Here is a 21184-nt window from a genome sequence, read left to right as displayed (position 1 = left end):
TTGAAAGCCTTAAATACGACTCTGCTGATGAACTCTAATGAAAAAATTGTTTTTTTTCAAGTTTCTTTTTCTTAACTTTCCTAGGTTTTGACCAAATTTTACCGGATATTGTTAGTAAAACTATTTCGATCACTAATAAGTGAAATATATCAATTAATTTTTCAAGTTTTCATATTAAACCATTTTTTAAATTTTTGATTTGGAAAGTTTTTACTCCATAGAAAATTAAGTATTTTCATCATATTTTTTTCAGATTTAGTAGGACGTTATAATGTTCAATAGAATTTCGAACAAATTTAAAAGATAAATTCAAGTTGAACGAGCTATGTTTAAAAAAATTGGAAAAATTAACAGCACGGTTTCTTCTGAGTTCGGGATAAATCGATTAATTTTTTACAACATTATACATATTCGGAAAGATTAAAAGATTAAGTAAATATAGTTTTTAAGTCGGCAACTAATTTCTTTATAGGAGTAATAAAGTTTAATTGAGAAGTGAGCAAGATAAAGCAATTCAAGGATACTTTTGCAACATATCTCTTTCTAGACTAAATATATTTCCCAAGAATGTAGAACAAGAATTATGGACTAATTCAAAATACTTCCGAATACGGCATCTTAAAAGTACTCTTGCTTAAAACTGTAACATGAAGAAATAAATAATGTTATTTCTTAACTATTCTAATTAAATAGGATTCTTCAGGCTTCTATACATTTCAGGTGAAAGTGGAAATAAAACATTAAATTGCATCGAAAACTTAAGAAAAAGGGCAAAAAAAGGTTTTGTAACGTTGTTGAATCGATGGGAAATATCCAAAGATGCATTTCTTACCGGACTAAGCGTTTAAAACCTCTTATGAAAATGATTTGGAGTTTCCCGTAGATTTTCACTTCTGAAATTTTATAATATCGGGAGAAACGAAATAAAAATATTTATAAAGCAGTTGACTACGACTGAGCATACTATATATTTTTTAGAATAGTGATTCAAGAATATCGTGTTGTCTTTATCAATTCTGAATTTCATTTCTCGTTGTGAATTGTGGTCCAAAAATTTAATTTAATTTAATTTTAACAAAAAAATTAAATATCTGAAACGATGTTATAGAAATAATTTAAAAAAAATTAAATGAAGTATAAATTTCTGATAGCATAAAGCAACAAAAACCGCATTGGTGCCATTAATTTAAGAGCCGATTTCGACTGATTTGGGAGTGTTGAAAAATGTTGGAATTTTTTAAATCATCGTAAAATGTTACAAAGACATTGATAAAAAAGGCTTTGTCGATAAATGGAAGTAGTTTTGACTTGTGAGAAATAGTAAAATAAGTTTTCTCTTTGAGTTTTTTACACATTTGAATCTCAGATAGTTTTGAAAAAAATAAAATTTTGCAGTTTTCTACATAGATGTTAAATAAATTAAAAATTTTTATATTTAAAAAAATTAAAACGCTCCTTCGTGATGTCAGAAATAAAAAAAAATAGCATTTTAAACTGAATTTTCAAAGAACTGTCGAAAAACATTTATTTAAGTTAAAACATTGTTTCTCTGAAATATGAAAATCGAGGCAAAATCTTGATCCGTCATGAAATGAAGGATAATAAATAGATTTAAAATCAGTGTTTAGTTTCTATGTAGGTTTGTATGTTTTTGACTTTTTCTAAATGTGAAAAAAGGTATAAAATGCTTTTTGAAAGTTCACATGCAGTACCGTTCATAAATCGATCGAAATGGCATGCATGCGCACTAAAAATTCAGCTTTGCATCCAGCATTTCCAAAATACAGAGTTAAAAACAAATCTGAATTTTTAAATAAATTTCCAATCTGGTGCAAAACTTACCATTATTAGTTGTTAGGAAAATGATTAAAGTTGTTTATTTTTATTCATCTTAACTTAAAATTCTTTTCCTCTCATCTTCAACTGAAAATTTACTAAAAAATTCCGCTATATATTTTTTTAATTTGAACAAAAAATATTTAATTGCGATTTGAAATGTAAATTACCAATTACTGAAGAAGAAATGAATTTTGAACAGAATTTATTCAATGTTTCATGGTTCAATTTAATTTGATAAAAAATAAGAATATATTTAGTTTTATTTTAAAAGTATCAGTTATAGAAGCCAGAAATAAAACCTTTTATAACGTAAATTAATAACTTCATATTGAATCAATCTGAAAAAGAAATGTGCGGAAATGGGTAATAAAGTGAATGATGAAAAAAAACTGATCAAAAATTCAAAATTAGGAGTTCAAAGTTTTGTTATTCATATTGAAAGCACAAATCAAATTTAGTTAACACTGCGTATTTTTAATTAGTTTTAAAGTTGCTACTTCGAACAATTTTTCAAACTTTTTAGATTAATTTAAAAATCATGATCGATCCAAAAAACAAGATTTCATATAAAAATATTAATAAAAAGTTTATAAATTTTAAATCGCAGGTTTTTGAGCTTTAAATTACAAACTCTGAGTATTTTGTCACTTTCGATTGAAATATTGGCTCCTAGGAAGAACAGAAAGTGGAAACTATTTTTTCTTATTAAAAATTTGGAGTTAAAGGCTAATGTTTTAAGAAAACGAAAATTAAGAATAAAAAAACAAAGCCAAATTTAAATTCGGCAAGTTAATAATAAAATTGAAAAAAGCTGTACTATAAAATTCTGTAAATTTATTCGAAAATGAAAACAAAATATGAAATGATAAGGAGTTTAAAAATGTATCAGTTTTAAGTGCAATCAAAAATAACTGATTACTGATTAACTAACAAACCTACATTTTTGAAAAATCTGATTCTGATTTAGTTTATCATACTTCATCCAATTAAGGAAAAATATTTTGATGATAATGATGCATGATCTAATAAGAAAAATTCATCAGTTAAAAAATTAAAACATAACATTACAAGTATCTTTGACATTACAGCAGAAAGTTAAAAAAAACTTGATTCTGTTTAAAGTTGATAATTCATATTAAACTTTTATTTTTAAATAATATGTTTTTGATTCGAGTTTTTGTAAAAAAAAGTGCAGAAATTTGTCTAATGATTTTTACTTATTTTCAAAAGTCATTTCAATAACAAAAGCTGATAAAAATAATTGCATATTTAGATTCGGGGCACCCAAATAAGATTAAATTACCGTTTAAATTAATTGCACCGCAGAAAAATGTAAATTTTGTGGCTTTGTGTAAATTATTAAAACCCTTTTTGTTAAGCATTTGGAAGAACCAAAACCACGAAATAAAATTGAGTCTGAAATTGGTTTTTTAAGAATATTTTATATCAACATAACTAATGACATAAACATTTTTTTTAAATAAAAAAAAATGGTTCGTTTCAAAATCTGTTCTTTTTTAATTACACTTCTTAATAAAAACCCATTCAAAAGACAAGGTGGGTTTGTTTATATCAAGTTTTGAGTTTCAATACAAAAGGTTGATTGAACTGAAAATTGAAATCTACAATCAAAGTTAGTTTCAATTCGTTAACGGCAAATAGTGTCGTGGATCGAAATGGCTCAAGCCAAGGGTCGCAATTCTGCCGGAGGCGAAAAAATTTCTGACTTGCTTGTTTTCACTTATTTTCAAATACATTTTAAGATCAAATAATCTTCCATTACTACGGAGGAAATTTTACTTGGAAAAAATCTTAAAGGTTGGGGGGTTTAACCTTGCTGTCAAGTGGTTTTTGAGATAGCGTCCAATGAAGAAATTTTTCTATTTTTATTTTTGGGCAACACGTGCACGGTCTATAATGATCCACCTTTTTCCAATCAAGGCTTTTTTTTTATTACATTTGCTATTTCCTGGAGCTTGACCTTCAAAATAACTCTAAATTTTGAATTTGGTCGAAGTTATAACAAATTTAGTCGATGGTTCTCTCTCGGCACAAAACAACATATTTGACTTTTTATAACTCCACCATCGTTTTTGCGTAATCACACGATTCCAGATCCAACTAAAACAGAGTATAAACTTTGTGGTACCTTTTGAAGAGCTTTGCAGAGTAAACGGTCGCATTTGGAGGCAGTCTTCATTGAATATTTAGCCATTTATCGAGTTAATCGTTATGAAAGACTGAGTAATTTGCAGTTTACATAGATAGTTAGCCTCCTCAAGCTCCAGACATTAAATTTTTAATTTTTTCTGCTTGTTTATCTCTGGGAAATACGGGCGAGACTTTCTGTTTGGAAAGCTGCCAGATGATCGCTAAAATATTCGTTTCGCTGTCCACTACAATTTTTTTTCAATATATCTCCCTACAAGCAGTCCAAATATTTCGCGCACGATTTGACCACCGTATTTTGTTTATTTTACCGGTGAGCAGCTTTTCTATCTTATAGAAATGAAGTCAAGCATATTTTTAAGTAAGCTAGACGAACCAGTCAGAAATTTTTTACTTTTTTATCACTTCCTCTATTCATGTTAGGATTGGTCGATCTTGGATCGATCTTTGCTAGACTCAAATTCCCGATTTTTTGATCGATTCTTTAGCTTTGGAAAAATCGATTTAATGGGTTTATTTTCGATCGGATCTTTCGATTTTTTGAAGTCTTTTTATGTTTTTATTTTGAGAATCAATTTCGTGCAGAATTGTGATACCAGCACCATCTTAAAAGCTGCTTTCCATTTTGGGGCTTCCATGCCATGCCATGATCGAGCCGGACATGACTTAACCCTTTAATGCATAGTATTGTTTTAAAACAACACTAACTAAAATCTAAATATCTCGGACTAATGGATAAAGTCTTTCGCCTCTACACTCTTGAGGAAGACCAGAACTTTTATCAAATGTTCCAGTAATCGAAAGTACCATAGAACGGTCAATTGAAAGCTTACTCAGCCTCGAATGGAGCATCAATATTTTATAGCATTTTACTCAGCTCAAGATTTATCTTCTTATCGAAACTTTCGAGTTAAATAATTGAAATTTGGTAGAAGGCTGTTCAGCATTTAAATGCGACCACAATCAAAAGTATTGCTAGAAACATAAAGCGTTCATTTTTTATCTACATTTGAATAATCACATTCCTCAAATTAATGTTTTAATATTGCCTTTACTCTCAATGGAAATTATACTTGAAATGTTCTGATGCATGAAGAATTGAACTTCAGCTCCCAGCTTCCAGATGATAACTGAACATTATATCTTTGTGCGAGAACCTGTAGCTAATTTGGTGGTAAACACTAAAAATCCGTAGCCTTTTCAAAATTAGCATTTCACCAAGTGAACTTATTTAAAATGATTGAATTGTTTCAATCAATCAAGTTACAATATTTACTAGACTTATTTCTAACTAACGAGCCTATATTTTGAACTTGAAATTATGGCGTATGGGTAAATGCACATATTTATTACATTTTTGTCATGCCTAAACACTTAAGCAAAGTCTAACCTTTCATGACTTTTGTTATTGAATTTGAAAATTTTTTTATTGCTCATACATATGATATTGCACATATAGCAGCCCTTATGCAGCACTCCTCACAAAATTTAAAAGATCGAACTTAAGAAATCGATCTTTTTGCTCCGATATTTTAGGTAGATCGATCCTGGAACCGTTCAGCTGAATCGAATTTGGGAATCGATCTTTTCCAGAAGATCGAACAATCATAGTTTGGGTCTCCTACTGGGACTTTTCTGGATTTTTCTTGATCCTGTTCAACAAATTTTGTCAATGAACTTCAGTATTGGATGCTATCTCAAAAACCACTTGACAGATTGTCACCAAATTTCGTACATGTACACATTACATTACAGCTTCACTGAAAATTTCATCAATTTCCATTGATGCATTCAAAAGATATTCAAGAAACGAAGTGTTGCATTCAAAAAACTGGGTTTAACATTAATAAAAGTTGCAATGTTAAAAGAATGATAAAAAAGTAAGACTGCCAGTAGATGTTCTACGCTTCTGAAGCGCGTGTTGAAAAATTGATCATCACAATGGAAATTTTGACTGCAATATGTTTGGGAAACATTCCCACGGAGTGTAAAATTTTGAAAATTCAAGGGTAAACCAACTAGATTTTTTTTTAAGTTTTTATGAATCGACAAATGATTCGTCATGTAACCTTTATTCCTGTCAAAAATGTTCTATAGAAACAGAACACGTAATAGCTCCAGTTCGCAAAAAATGGTAATCGGTAGAATTAGGGTAAAAACTCTTGAATATACTAAATCATATAACGTTATGACAGCTGATCTACCGTTGAAATAAAATTTGTCCCAGATCTATCAAAACAGCCATAAATTCACAACACGTCGCTACCCTGTTTCCATACATTTACGAATGACATTTTAACTAAATTTGTTTTTTTCCTAATTATAAAATTGCAATGGTTAAACGGCTTTGAACTCCAGCAGTTCATCGCTGCAAATTTGTTATCGTTCGGAAATCAATTTTAACCTCACTGTAACCTTCCCAACCCAGACGGTTCAACTGTTGAATTATCATTCCATTTGCCCCTGCTGGTTCCGGGAGAGTTCAATTAGCCAGCAGCAGCAGCGGAATAAATTTCGAGTGCAACAATTTGCTACCTCGTTCTCGACGTTTTGGCTTGAGTACACAGGCAGGAGGGTTTGCTTTTTTTTGTGAAAGTTTTTTCAATTTTCTAGGTTTTTTTTAAATAATTTTAAAAATTTACGATCAAGCACAAATCTGAGAATTCCACCAAAATTCATCGTTAGTGGATAGGCTTTCAACTGATTTACAATCACTTCGCATTCCGCACGCCAGACACTTCTGCAGCCGGCAGTACTGGCACCTGTTGCGATGATGTTTCGTCACCTCGCAGTTCATCGACCCCCGGCACTGGTACCCGAGCTGTTTGCGAATCGATCGCTTGAAGAAACCCTTGCAACCTTCGCAGCTAACGGCCCCATAGTGCCGACCGGAAGCCCGATCGCCGCACACCAGACACAGCTCGATGCTCATGCTGTTGAGGGAGGAAAGGTGCTGCAGAGTTCCGGCGCCGACCCCCGATCCACTTCCGGCCATCGATTTGCTGCTACTGTCATCGAACGGTTGCGATCCCGGTTCCAGCTTCATCTGTTGCAGGTTCGGCTTGATATCGAAATTATGGGGCTCCATTAGTGAAGTTTGGGGTAAGAACGCACGCAGTAACGCACACACGGTCTCTTTCTAGGTCACATGTGATATGGGTGCATAGAGTTTGGTGCTTGATTTTGTGGAAACAACTATAACGATAATTGATAAAGGTCAAACCAAACTACCTATATGAATGTAATAGCTGCGGGGGAAAATATGTCACAGGGAACGGTTCCTCTCAATGCTTATTCCAATTCCAATCTTCCTCTTCCTCACAACGAAACGGCACAAAAACCCAAACCCAACACTCCCAACAGATAGTTATAACTGTAATTCGTCGTCACACAATACCGAGCTCTAATAAAAATAACTCCGCACCGGGTGGACAGGTCGTTCGATTTCCTGTTTTCTTCTGAATTGCCCCAAGTCAATAACCATCTCACTTCTCACGGGCACCCGACAACGAAAGCTACCTCGCGGTTGCACTTGACTTCTTCACTGACACCGGTGGTCACCGCGAGAGCACGAACTGGAATGACCACAGACAGACATCTCGCTAGCTTCAGCAGCGCTCTCTTCTTCTTTGAATAAGCCCGGCCTTCGCCCGATCCAGAAAAAGAAACCACACGTTACGTCACCAATAACTTTTTTTTGCTCTCCTTCAACCTGTACATTCCCCCGCCCAAAGCATACGACCACGATGCGTACACATTACCCAGAAGTATTAGGCCCAAGTCCAAGTCCGCAAGAGATAGAGGTCAAAGCTCTCGGCTAGCCCAACAACACCCAACTAACTCACTATTTGGCTGGCTGACTACCTTCTGTTGCTTTCCTGTTGCTTCTCCTTCTGCTGCTGAACTAAACTAAACTAAACTAAACTAAACCGACTAGGAACCTCGCGGTTGCTCTGATTTAGCTGCTCTGCAGCCAGCCGATGCTCTTGGTTTGCTTGCTTGGTTGAAGTTCGTACGAACACCTTTGCTGTCTTCAGTCTAACAGTCATCACCATCATCATCAACATCGGCATCGACTTAACTCAACTCAATATGCTACCAGCTATTCTCCACTAAATATGCTCTTGTTTTGCTCTGACTCTGGCTTGATGGCGGCGGCGTCTAACATTACTTCGACTTCCCCGATGATGTTCGTGGAAAGGGGGGATGATGGGAGCTGCTCTACGGCTTAACTCAGCGGGTTGCAATTTATTGAATGAAGGTAAAAAAAACTTACACACCTTTAAGTCAGTTCACTAAGCAGGGTGAAAAGCTTTTCTTAAATCACCATTGAATTTAATTTGAAATAAATGATGCAGAGTTAGAAATTGCTAAATGTATTAAAATTTGTAGTTTAAACAAACGCAAAGTGAAGAAGGCCGATTTCATAAAGCCTTCAAATCTGAATATTTAGAGCTAGGCAAGAACAGGATCATCAATTCTCATTGAAATCAAAAATTTCTTGCCGAAATACATTTTTTAACATTAGGAGTTTTGTAAAAGCGCATGTTTTCAAACGGAAATATAATTCACCCAAAGCTGATAATTCAATTCAGAGAAGATCACCGTATCTTTTTCAAAATTCAAATTAAGCTAGTTATTTTACAATATCAAAAATACACAATAAATAAGAAAATTGATTTCTTAAACTTTTTTCTTATTCATGACTCATGACCATGGCCTAAGGAACTTGAGGGAGGGCGAACCCCCACTTGAGCTTAAAATTTCAAAGAACAAATAAAATGATTCAAGAGTTGACATCTCGACTCAAAACTTAGACTAAAACCTCGAAATCTTATCCTAGGTTAAAATGGCCAGACTGCCCGTATTTATTCACTTTATTTGAACAATTAAAAAAATGTAATCAGAATTATGTTTTTGCGTCCAAAACAACATTTTTGGGCAAATTTTATCTAAACAACTCAAAGTATGAATCAAAATTGGCTGATGTTCTTCGACGAAAAAAAAATTTCTCAAATGTTTTTCTTCTTGATCGTTATTGAATAATTCCAAATTTTTCATGATATTGTTCGACTTTTTTGGAGAACTTTAAATTTCTGGACTTTTCAAGATTTGATGATAGAATTGTTGGAATTTTCTCGGCCCGGAGTCTTGCGGAAATATATTTGGGAAGCTTGGGTTAAACTCATTCCGGATGATGTGATTCCAAGTACATTTATTAAAATTCGGTGTTCTGTTCAGATTTCGGACTTTTTATACAGTTTATTACAGTTAACAGTTAATTTTATGCAGAATCGAGACTTTGAAATGTTTCATGAAGGTGACCCAGAATTGAAAAATCTGAAACAATTTCATCTTTCTCAATTTTAATTCAGTTTCAAATTGAATTACGATTAAATAAAAGAAAGAAATTGAAAACCGAAAATTCCGAATTAAAAAAATGTGGTTGAGGGTTTTGATTGAAATTTGGCTTTTTGGTTCATAATAAATAGAAACTATTATCTTATTCGAAAATTGTTTCCAATTTTGGATTTTGGATTTTGAAATCTACAAAATTCTGATTTAGGTTGAGCTCGACGTTAAGCTCAATTTTCAAGATTACAATATCATAGAGAGAACTTCATTATATGGATTCAAGAAGGAGATCGATGTTTCTAGATCTTGATTCATGTTTAAAAATTAAAAAAAAGAAGATTCAATCGTGATCGTAGTCAGTTTGAGAACACAAAGCTGATAAAGATTAGAAATATAAAATATGATCTGGATTCATTTCGAAGATTTCGTGTCTTGGAAAATCAAGTTTTTTTTTAATATTCCTAGGATTGTAACAATGAAATGAATTATAAATAATTGTTTCCTTTGATTAAGTTATACTTAATCTTCATCTGATAAATATTGTATTGTTTTTTTTTTGTGTAACGTTGTTACATCATTTATGTTGCAGACAAATGTTGCAAACAAAATTTTAAATAATCGAAAAAACAACTGTTATTTGAACCGGAGACTCAATATCTACCTTCTTTACCTGAATATTTGATACATTTTTTACAATGCTTAAAATGGGTATAGTTAAGGTTAGAAAGAATATGTTAATGTTAAGTTGCCCACGTCATTTATTCAGTCTGTAAAGCCTAGAGCGACTAAGACGGTGTAAGTCTTTTTTAAAGAAAGAATTAGCTTATTACTTGCTAGTTTGAGGAAATAGAAAAAGTGTTTTTTTTTTATCAATAAAGCCTTGAAAATCACTCATATATTTCTTAAAGCTTAAAACGAAAATAAAGTATACTTCCAGGACTTATTTTCGAAAGTTTAAAATAATAATTATCAATATAAAATAACCTGCTTAGTGAGAAAGTACCTAAACTTTTTTTTCATTATTTTTATGTTTGCAAACAAAAAATAATTAATTTTACTGACACGAATTAAAATAATCCAGGATCAAAGTTACAAATCGATGCAATTAACGATAAGTCATTAATAAATTATTCAAAATTATGTTCCTTGAACTAGAATTTTGTTTGATAGCATAGCATAGCATTGGGTGACTACACAAAATAAAACGAATATGATTTAGAAAGCAGCAGCTGCAAATGCAACCTCACAAGCATCCAAAAAGTCCTTCCGAATGCTTCTTCAATACAACATTGCTACTTTACTAATAACTGAATTTGCGGCCAAAGGATTTCACAACTTTTTTGTTTAGCAAAACATTTCGCCAGTTAAACAGAACCGTACTTTGTGGTTTTTCATATTACTTTGCATATTATTTCTTCTTGAGTAGATATTTTGTAATTACTCCTAACAATTTCCATAAACAAACTAAATCGACCGTTTCTTTCGGAAGCTCCCGAACGGCTACTGTGCATGTTTCACACGCGCATCTTTCTGAAAAACACTTAATTCGTACATTTATAACAATATTTAGTTGAAATAGTTTTCAAAATCCTCGAAATTATTAGGTTCTTCTTAAAATTTTAATGATTTTTCTCCGCACGAAAACACGTTTCAGGACACGCCTACTCTTCTTCTGGACTAGAAATTTGTTTGATGATAACTTTTAAGCAATCTTGTTTGCAATCAATATTTCCGAAACACCAGAAAATGGATGCGAATTAAAATTTCAAATAACACCAGTATTTAATCGCATTATCATGCACAACCAGGAAATTTCTTATTAATCATAGACTTAAGATGCATTATTTAGCTCAAATAAGCGCAATGTAAAGTGTTTTTGATAAAACTGTATTTCAACAAAAGAAAGGCGATAAAATTGGAAGTACCACCACACCTTAACTCATGATGGCAGCTCATTTAATGGATTGATTAAACAATATAATGTTTGACTGGATATCCTCATCTGGTTGATTGAAACTTATTCTTAATTAATCTTTTAAGACAAAGATTTTTTACAAGAATTTGTTGATGATGTTATATTTGTCAACAATTAATACATCTCAGATTCATATTACCCATCTATGTCCTTTTTTTTCTTCAAAGAACTGTGACTAGCTAGTTTATTAACTCAAACAATTGTTAACACACAAATCAAGTTTTGTTTCTTAAACCCTGAAGGAATCACCCGTTTTCAATGAAGAAATTGTGAAAAAATTGTGATTAGCAGTGAGTATTGATTATTTTTGATAGAGATCTAGAATAACGAATCTCAAGTTTTAATGGTTTAACAAGGTTCTTTTACAGTTCTTTTCAGTATCCTTCGGTGATTTTTTTGCAAGATTTAATCATATTTTAAAAATATATAAAACTGAATCATGTTTTGCATGGAATTGATCTGAGACTTTTGCGGAATGTTTTAAAACATTGATTTTTCTCTATTATTCGTTTGTTTAGAATAGCTCAAACTTTGAAATTAAAATAGGTATAGTTTTTTTTTTAAACTATTTCAATTTACTTAAAAAGACTGTAAAGAAAAAGACACATTTGAGATTGAAAAGAATAAAGAAATTCCCAAATTATTTCACCACAACCTAAAAAATATCTTACTAAATTGCTGAACTTAATGCTGAAATTGAACCAATCAATAAATTTTGAAGAATGTTTTCTGTCCTTCCCGGAATAAAAATAAATCGGGAATTCCCGAATGCCGGAAAACGCTTAAATATTCCGGGAATTTCCGAAGCCAATAAAAAGTCCTAAATTACTTCAAAAAATGCACGATCTAAATTGGAAAAATGGCTCACATTTAGCAAGAAAAATGATAATTCGTCATTGATTTATGGGTTAGTCTAAAACTTTTTTTTAACTGGTTTATGTTGAATTTGATAAAAAAAATGCTTTTTTACGACAAAGAATCCATAGAACCAAATAATTTCAAAAAAGAAACGCTACGAAAAAAAAAGAATGATCTATTCTGCAACGCTTATCAGTTATCTGAAAATTTAAGAGATTTGATAAATAACCTTAAGTCTAGCCAACCAACTTCTATTGTTAGTGAAAAATCTCTCTCAACTATCAAAAGTTTTTGCAGCAAAAAACAGTCAAGTTTGTTGGTTAAAGTACTAAATTTATGGGTCTTGAGTTGTATTATTGCTAATTGAATTTTTGAGACATTAAACTTGTTTAAAACGTTTTGCAATAATACTACCTAAAATTTTTAAAATACTGTATTGATAAGGTTTCGTATGCAGTAAAGTGTTAAAATCTGCATTTTCAATTTATCCCGGGATCCCGAGAATTCCGAGGATCTAAGGTTTTCTGATTCCCGGGAACGCTTAAATAGCCGGGAAAAGCTATTAGAGTACTAGAGTACGAGGGAACGAGGGCTATAGAAGTTATCACAGATTTTCCACCTTATTTTTAATCATGCTTTAAAGGAACTGCCGTTGTTCCAAAATTTAAAAGTGTAAAAATAGATATCCATAAATCATGCGTCAATTGTTGAAAATTTGCTAAAAGCTAGATTGTTCAGTTCTTAAATTTCTCAAGACAAAAACAAATTAAATATAGTTTCCTTACTAAAACTAAAAGTTTAGATTATTTCAATACAAATATGATAAACGCGTCAATGTCAAAAACAGTTTCAGATGTAGCCTTACGAGAGCCAGGGCATTTTGTCTTCGGGGCTCTCTTATAAATTAAGAAATTGACTAATATTTATCAGTGACTATCGAAATTCAGAAACAGATTTATTGCCTATCAGCCAATTTTTTTTATTATTTAAAAATAATCAAGAAAAATCGATAAAAAGAAATTATTATAGTTTGGGACCTCTCCCTCATCTTGGAAATGGAGAGGGGGTCTCTCATATAAAAGTAATAAGTCTTCATAACTCGCGAACTGATCAAGCAAATCAAACCAAATTTGGCATAAAGTGTGTACTAGGGTACGAGGAATATGTATGTTGGTTATCCACCATGGGTGCACGGATTCACCGCAGTTTCTGCCTACACCCAAAATTCAGCCTCTGTGCCAATGGCGTGTAGTCAATTACATAGCATCATTGGTACAAGAAGATAACGCGACCGGTGCTGATTCGATTTGCTCCCACTGGCATTAATCTCCCAAGTTAACCGAATCGCGTATGTCTAAAAGAAACAAAATAAAAACATTTGCACGTCCCTCCCTATCGCATCACAAGACGAAGAAGGATGGAAATAAATACCGGCCAACACCAGGCAGCCAGCGAACCGAGCACTGTGCGTGTGAATGTAGCAAAAGCAACAACAAAAATATCCTTCTAATTCAATCCACTGGCACCGGCAAACCACGGCCAAGCTGTGCGTGTGTATGCAGTAAAAGCAACAAAAAAAACATTCCTTCAATTCACCGGCAAACAATCACGCACCGGCCAAGCTGCCCGGCTTTAGCAGCTGTGTATATGTAGCGTGTGTATGTAATAGCAGGCAGTAAGCAAAGCACAGTTCTCATTCAATGGGTTTCCCGTTCCTTCACTCCCGTTCCCTTTCCCGTTTCCATCCCAAGACAAAGGAATGCATTGAAAGAAGGCCAAACGCCGGGAAGCCGCCGTTGTGCGTTTTTTTCGATTGATCGGTGACAGAAAGCCTATGACAAATATCCCTCGTCCTGCATGAAGCTTGAATAGTACACTGGTTAAAATGCCGGTCTGGCAAGACGCTATGATTGGTAATTTGAGTTCGATTCTCACTACGGCGCTGTGGTTTTAATTTTTTTTTTGTTTCTGGGATGAATTATCCAATAGGAATAGGTTTTTCTTGTTTCGCTTGAATGTAGTGGTCATCATTTTGGTTGGGAGCCGAGTCCTTATGCCAGTTACGGTTTTTCAAACATACCGTTTTCGGCACAGTGCACATTTCAGCGCATTATCGGCACAGAGATATGCTAAATAGGCATTGGATTTTTGCAACCTCTTCTATGGGTGTAAGTATGTGCTCACATGCATTCTTAGATTATTAAGTTCGACAAATCTCCAATGCAACGCCTACACCATACCCGGACCCCATGGCTTCGTATGAACTGTTATGGAGTGAATGTATTGTGTTGATGTAAGTTTATTTTTGGAAGAACGAGTCAATCAGGTGGGCTAGTTTACTTATAGGTATTCCGGAATTCGTGTATATACCTGGCCAGCTGACAACTGATTGAAGATTCTTATTATATAGTCAGTTTATAAGAGGAAACACATCTTACCTGTCGGCAACTTATGGGATTCGAACCCAAAAGGTTTCTTGCCGATACTGGGAATCGAACCCAGCACACCTGGCATACCAAAAGCAGACTCGCGCCAGCCTATCCGCTAGACCACATCGGCGCTTATGTACTAGGGTACGAGGAATGTTTCTCAGAATGTTTGGTACCCCTTCTTCCAGTCGAGGGATATGAAAGGGGGGAGGGGGACTACCTTACAATTTTTTAAATGACTGGAGAACTAATCAAGCTAATTTAACCAAATTTGGCATGGTAGGGTATTGTTTCTATGATTATTTCAGATCCCTCCCTCCTTTTAGTAGAGATACAGGAAGGAAGTAGGGGTGCTTTCATACCTTTTTTATTGTACAGCTTGAAAACTATTCGAGCAAATGAGACTAAATTTGGCTTGGAAGGATATTTGGGTACGATAAAAAGTTCTATGAATGTTTTGTACCCCTCCTACCATCCAGTGAAGAGATAGAAAGTCGGAGGGGGCTCCTTTACAATTTTCAGCATTACTGGAAAACTAATCAAGCAAATGAAACCAAATTTGGCGTGGGAAGGTATTTGATTACGAGAAATGTTTCTATGATATTTTGAGAACCCTCCGTTCTTCAAGACGGAAAATCTTAAGGGAGGAGGGTGCTCCCATACAATTTTTTACATCATCACTTACCCAGCCAAAGGAACGAAATTTGGTTCGGGATGGTATTTGAGCACAAGGAATGTTTCAGTGGGGTGATAGGCAAGGGTGAGAGGGGCTTCTTTACAATTTTTCTCATAACTCGAGAACTAATCGAGCAAATGGAAACAACTTTGGCATGGGGAAGCATTTGGATTGTTTGGTTGTTTACCTTATTTGTTACTTCTTTCTCCTTCAATTTAGGATACAGTTATGGAAGACAGGAGCTCACATAAGATTGTTTTGCATAAACCAAAAACTTATCTAACAAATGGAACCAAATATGACATGGGAAAAATCAAACAATCGAGCAAATGGAACAGGATTGGGCATAGGAGAGTATTTGAATACACGGAATGTTTGATCATGATCTTCTCCTTCCAGGTAGGGGATAGCTACGAAGAGAGGCTTCGATACAAATTTTATAGCATAACTCGACAACTAATGAAGCAAACGAAACCAAATTTGGCATGAGAGGAGCACAAGAAATGGTTTTGCCGTGGTTTAGCACCCCTCCCTTCATTCAGTGGAACGATTAAAAGTGGGAAGAGGGTCACTTATTCACTTTTTTTTAAATATTTCGATAACCAATCGAGAAAATGAAGAAAAATTTTCAAGAGAGCATATTTCTGTGCGAGCAATGTTTCTTCAATGGTTTAAGCCCCCTTCTCTTGCCAGATAGCAGGTATAAAGTGTGGAAAAAGTCACATATTTTTTTGAATAACTCGAGAACTTATCGAGAATGGAACCATATATGCCATGGAATAGTATTTGTAAAGCTTAGTTCTTTTAGAAATGGGACACTTTCATTTGCTAATAGCTCGTTAACTAGTTATTGGATTTTAAAAATTTTAACAACATTTTGTTGCCTGTAAAAAGTACTATTTGACCAATTTTTTCCAAAATTTAAAATTTATGCGTTTTTGAGATATGTACGATGCAAGAGAAAAAGAAAAAAATAATTTTGCACAGTTTCCTTTAAAATTCGTCATTATCAAATTGATAGCTGACAAAACCGTTGATTATTCAAAGAATTACTGAGTTTTTGTGGTGGATAAGTATGCAAACACTGTCAATAATGTCCACAAAGTTCAAATCAAGCAATGGAGTGAAGCAGATGATCGGCAACAACGGTTAAGGATCATCAAGGAATGCAAGTCTCATACCAGCATTTTTAATTTTCAATAAACGAAAAACCAAGGGTAGATCGCTGATATGTCCAAAACAATTTTCTCCGATAAGCTGAAAGTGTTGCCTAGTGATGACTCATTAAAATCCAACCTCAAACAACCATTTTTTGATAGTTCCAAAGCTCTTAAGCTGTAAAACCGGTACCGAAAAAAAAACGTTCAAAAATGTGGTCAAAAATAATCAAATTTGTTCATTTCGAAACAACTGTATCCACTAAAATGCTTCCAGTTTCCAGTTTCCAGAGAAGTATTGGACCAAAAAGTATCAGAAATTGAAGAAGGAAGGTGAAGCCACCTAAAATATAGATTTTACGAAGTGTAAGTTGGAGAAACTGATCAATACCATGACTAAACAAAGTGTGCGCCGGCCAATGAGAGATACCAAGAATAAAGTAGAAATTTCTTTAACAAAAAACGGTAAATATTTTTTTTCAAATTTTTTCATGAAAGATCATAACATTGCCTTCTTTTTCTTCATAGAAAGTATTTCGTTCAAACGAATGGTTTTTGAGATACAGGCATTCGTAACTGTCCCATTTCTAAAAGAACTAAGCTTTATACAGAAAGTGTTTTTCTGTTGTTATGAGACCCCTCTTCCTTACATTAGGGATATAGGAATGGGGGGCGACTTATAAGAAGGTAGTGAATGCTAATCGCAATGAAATGACAATGACATTTTCGTTGCAGTTGTTTGCTGCCTTTCCTGAAGAAAAATGACTTTTCTGTGCTGTTTTGGACGGATTTGGCATCGTGCTTTTATGAAAAAGAGACATGGAGTGGTATGCCGCTAACAACATTCAGGTTGTGTCCAAGGATAAGAACCTTCTAAACACATCAGAACTTCTTCCAATCGAAAAATATTGGACAATAGTTAAGCAAACCCGTAAGAAGACTCAAAAAACTGTAAGCAGTTCAAAGTAAACTGGCGTTCTGCGCCGAAGAAAGTGGATAAGGTGACTGTACAAATGAGAGTCTCGCCATTTTGGACTATTTCGACCGGAATCGTATCTGAGTATTTTTAAGTCTTTTAAACAAATTGCACTTTGAAAATAAAGATACTTTGATTTTTTTAAATGAACAAATAATCGATTTACACACAATTTAGTTCGATTACTTTTTGATCTGAGCACTCTTTAGATACAAATTTCTTGAATACTTTTTGCGTTCACCAGTTCACCTTTTTAGTGTTTCCATAACTCTTCCACCCAAAGATAAGAATGATATGACTAGCTCCAAATATCTAAGTTTCTTATAAATGCTCAAGCTATTAGAGGTAGCTACTTCCATCAATATGGTAAGGTAGGTAAAATGATGATGATGATGATGTTGGTTTGGATTGGCTTGGTCGGGTTTTCGGTCGACATGATACGGTTATTCGTTCTTTTCTCGCGATTTGGCTCATCCAAACTGTTGTTTGTTGGCTCTCGCTCGCGTTTCGCGTATCTACAGATGCCTCTCACCTGTTGAGCCAAGAAGCATATCGTGTTCCAATTCAACCCCGGCCCTTTTCCCGGTTTCTGACTCCAACTCCAGCATCGACTTCGGCGAAGTTTCTTAGCGAGGGGTAATGCAAAAAAAGATAGTCAAATAGTGGAGCAGTGAAGAAAAAAAAATACCCTGAACCCACGTTTGCTTCCCAGCAGAAGCACGGGCAATAAGTTCGGAATGATGCTGCTTCTGGTTTTCTCCCTGGCCTGATGGTTCCTCGGCTGGGCTAGGCTAGACCCGTCTTGCTAGCTACCTATGTGCTATGTGCAGTTCCGCTATGGGCAAATGTAAGTGTACCGTTTTCCCTGTTTGGCGGCTGTTGAGTTGAGTTGAATGGCTCCGCTGCTGGCTTCTTCTGCACTACACTAACATAGATCCCAATGGGTGCATAACTTTTACAATCTGCTGGCTGCTGCTTGGCTGCTCCCCTTCTTAGAGGGATGCTTATGGTATTATGCTTTGATGACCGAGAGCCCGCTCGATGGTCTGGGACGGGTACAGAAGTACCTACAGAAGCGCCAGAGATGCCAATTATGATATCCTCCAAATGTAGTGTAATGTAGCTTGTAGGTAGTAGGTACATGACTTAGATGTCGGTGGAAAAAATGGCATACAGTTGTTTGGATTAAAACCGTTCCGGAGCAATTTCACATCTCAGATAAACAAACTTTTGACGCTGCTGCCCTGCATTTGATATTGATCGTAGGCATACTACTGCCCGGAACCGGAATCGTGGACAGGAAATCAATTGAAATGACTACAAAAACAAACTTTAAGAAAATAGGTATTTGTATTGTCCATTGGAGCATGTATGTCCAAATTGAATACCATCATTGGTAAATGAAGTTTGTGTACAGCTCAAACCTGTTCCACAGCTTTAAAATGATACGACTTTTTCACACGAACATGTTCAAAAACCATTACTTGAGCCATGTGTTTTATTCAATTATTCTCCCTATCAAAAAAGCCTGTTTTCTTAATCCAGTCAAAAAATCATACTAAATTGTACGAATGTTCTAGATCTGCAGATCGTGACTTTTGGAGTCTAAATATCTTGAAAAAAAAACAGAAGAAGAAAATGAACAATGAATTTTGTTTATTTTCCTATCATATAATATAATAATGCTAAATATCTGCTTCCTATTCAATAACTAGACCTTTCACCCTATATCTAAATTCAAACGCGCATATTTTAAAAACTATTCGCGTGTATTTTAAGAACTTATTCGTTTAAAACTATTTGTTTGATCGAAAAACGAGCGCATTCTAGAAAGTCTTCATATACTTTTTATGAATTTGGGCAAAAAAAAAACAGTTCATAAGTATTTAAATCGATAATGGAAGATTTCCGGAGTGATTGTGCAAAAACATTTTTAGCATATCCTTTTGCATCGTAAATTTCTCAAGAACACGTAAACTTAGACATTTTAAAAAATAGTCAAGGTAGTCCCTTTCATTACTAACACAAAGCTGCCAAAATTTTGTATATCCAGACTCTAGGAATGTAGTTATCACCGAGATGAAGTGCTCGGACTCTTAATGATCAAAGCTTTAGAAATCAACCTGAGATCAGATATTAGATATTAAGATCCGTTTTAAAACTGAATTCTTTTGCAGGATTTAAAACTTTGAAATGGCGATCCAGAATTGAAAAGTCAAAATCAGATTCATCATTCAAAATTCAAACTTTAATTCAGATTGAAAATTAAAAAATTAAATAACGAATTCAGAAACCCAAAAAATCAAATATAAAACACTAGATTGGTAATTGAGGGCTCTGGTACAAATTCCAATCCTTGGCTCATATAGAAATATTGATCTGGAATCAAAATTCAGGAATCTTTGTTTTCTTAATTTCAAAAATCGATTGAAACTCGAAAAAAGATCCAAAATTCATATTTTAAAATTAGTTATCTTGATAGCTTTAACTCATTTATGAGCAAAATCTGAGTTTTGATTATTAATGCTGTACAGTAGTTTTTCGATTTTTTTACGGTTCAAAAAAATTCAACGTGAAAATGGCAAAACCGTGCATTTGGCGAAACTAAAAATTAAAATGGAAATATGTATTTTTTTGTCTTAAATCAACAATTTGTAATGTTTTCAGTAGTGGAAACGTTTTGTATCAATAAATTTTGATCATAACATGTGGTTATCAAAGTAAACTAAACACAAATGATCGATTTATTGTTCAAATTATTCTTCTCTATAGCAATTTTAGGATTTTTCCTTGAAATAAAATCATGTAGAATATCAATTTGAACGTGTATTTCTTATGTCGATTTTGAAAAACAATTTAAAGAAAACTGCATCAAAAAATAATCTTTTGCAATTTTCAAGTTTCAATATTCAAATCTTCACACCTTTGATTAACTGAACTACCTTTTTGGAATATATTTCGAAAATTGCTCAACTTAGACTGTTGTTATTGTTGTTATTGTTATTTTAATTTCAAAATTTAAAATTAGAAACCAAAGTCAGACAGATTTAATTTCAGAAAATAAAAACATCCACAGGGTTTTATTTTAGAAGTTCATTTTTACGATAAACATTTGCGGATGAATAAACGTGTAATACCTATCTCGTTAAAAAAAATAACAATATTATTCTTATAGTTTTATGGAGAGCCAAACTACAAACTAAAACTTGAATTTGGATCGAGCTTGCAAGTATCAGGTTTGAACCGCAAACCTTCAGTCAAATATTATAATTTTGAAAATAAAATTTTATGAAGGTTCATCAATGGTTGAAATTCATGAATTTGCTCGAGAGTTTGGTAGATTTTGCTCATCAGTAGCGGATAGGTGGAAAACAACATCCAAAATAGTGCAAATCATTTTATATCCGTTTTCGTTTTCAAAACTTGCAAAGTGTTATATCCATCTCAACCAGATCAATAGTAAGTAGAACAGATTCCAAAGAAGATTGCATGCAAGTAGAAAGCTCAACTTTGAATATTTTGTTATACACCACAGACAACTGGACTTACATTTCCCGATTAAACAGAAACGAGAAATTTCAGTAAGTACACCATGTATTGTAACACCTTTTTAAACACATCATTAATTATGTTATATTAATAAACTCCTTGAAAAAGGCATAATAAATGCCGAAACGTCGGATGAAGAAATAAAAATCGTTTAATGATTTTTCGTGACTGAAATCGCCGAAAATCAATTTATTCATTTCA

The 21184-nt window shown here is 33.6% G+C and overlaps 1 protein-coding gene across 4 annotated transcripts in view; it reads right to left on the bottom strand.

The window, feature by feature from the left end:
• LOC129745261 (nuclear hormone receptor HR78) overlaps positions 1 to 21184 on the bottom strand; it is a 50902-nt gene that overhangs the window by 11556 nt on the left and 18162 nt on the right. Inside the window, exons 1-2 of one of the 4 annotated variants that reach the window (XM_055738220.1) lie at positions 7240 to 7857; positions 6718 to 7069 (exon numbers count right to left, since the gene is read on the bottom strand). In XM_055738220.1, the coding sequence (XP_055594195.1) occupies positions 6718 to 7054 (337 nt within the window). In that variant the 5' untranslated portion in view covers positions 7055 to 7069; positions 7240 to 7857. Of the gene's footprint in view, positions 1 to 6717; positions 7204 to 7239; positions 7858 to 21184 lie in introns of those variants that run through there. The other 3 variants (XM_055738218.1, XM_055738217.1, XM_055738219.1) reach the window with 3 other exon arrangements.

Source organism: Uranotaenia lowii, chromosome 2 (genome assembly GCF_029784155.1).
Source record: "Uranotaenia lowii strain MFRU-FL chromosome 2, ASM2978415v1, whole genome shotgun sequence".
Lineage (NCBI taxonomy): Eukaryota > Metazoa > Arthropoda > Insecta > Diptera > Culicidae > Uranotaenia > Uranotaenia lowii.
This window is presented reverse-complemented; position numbering and strand designations above follow the sequence as displayed.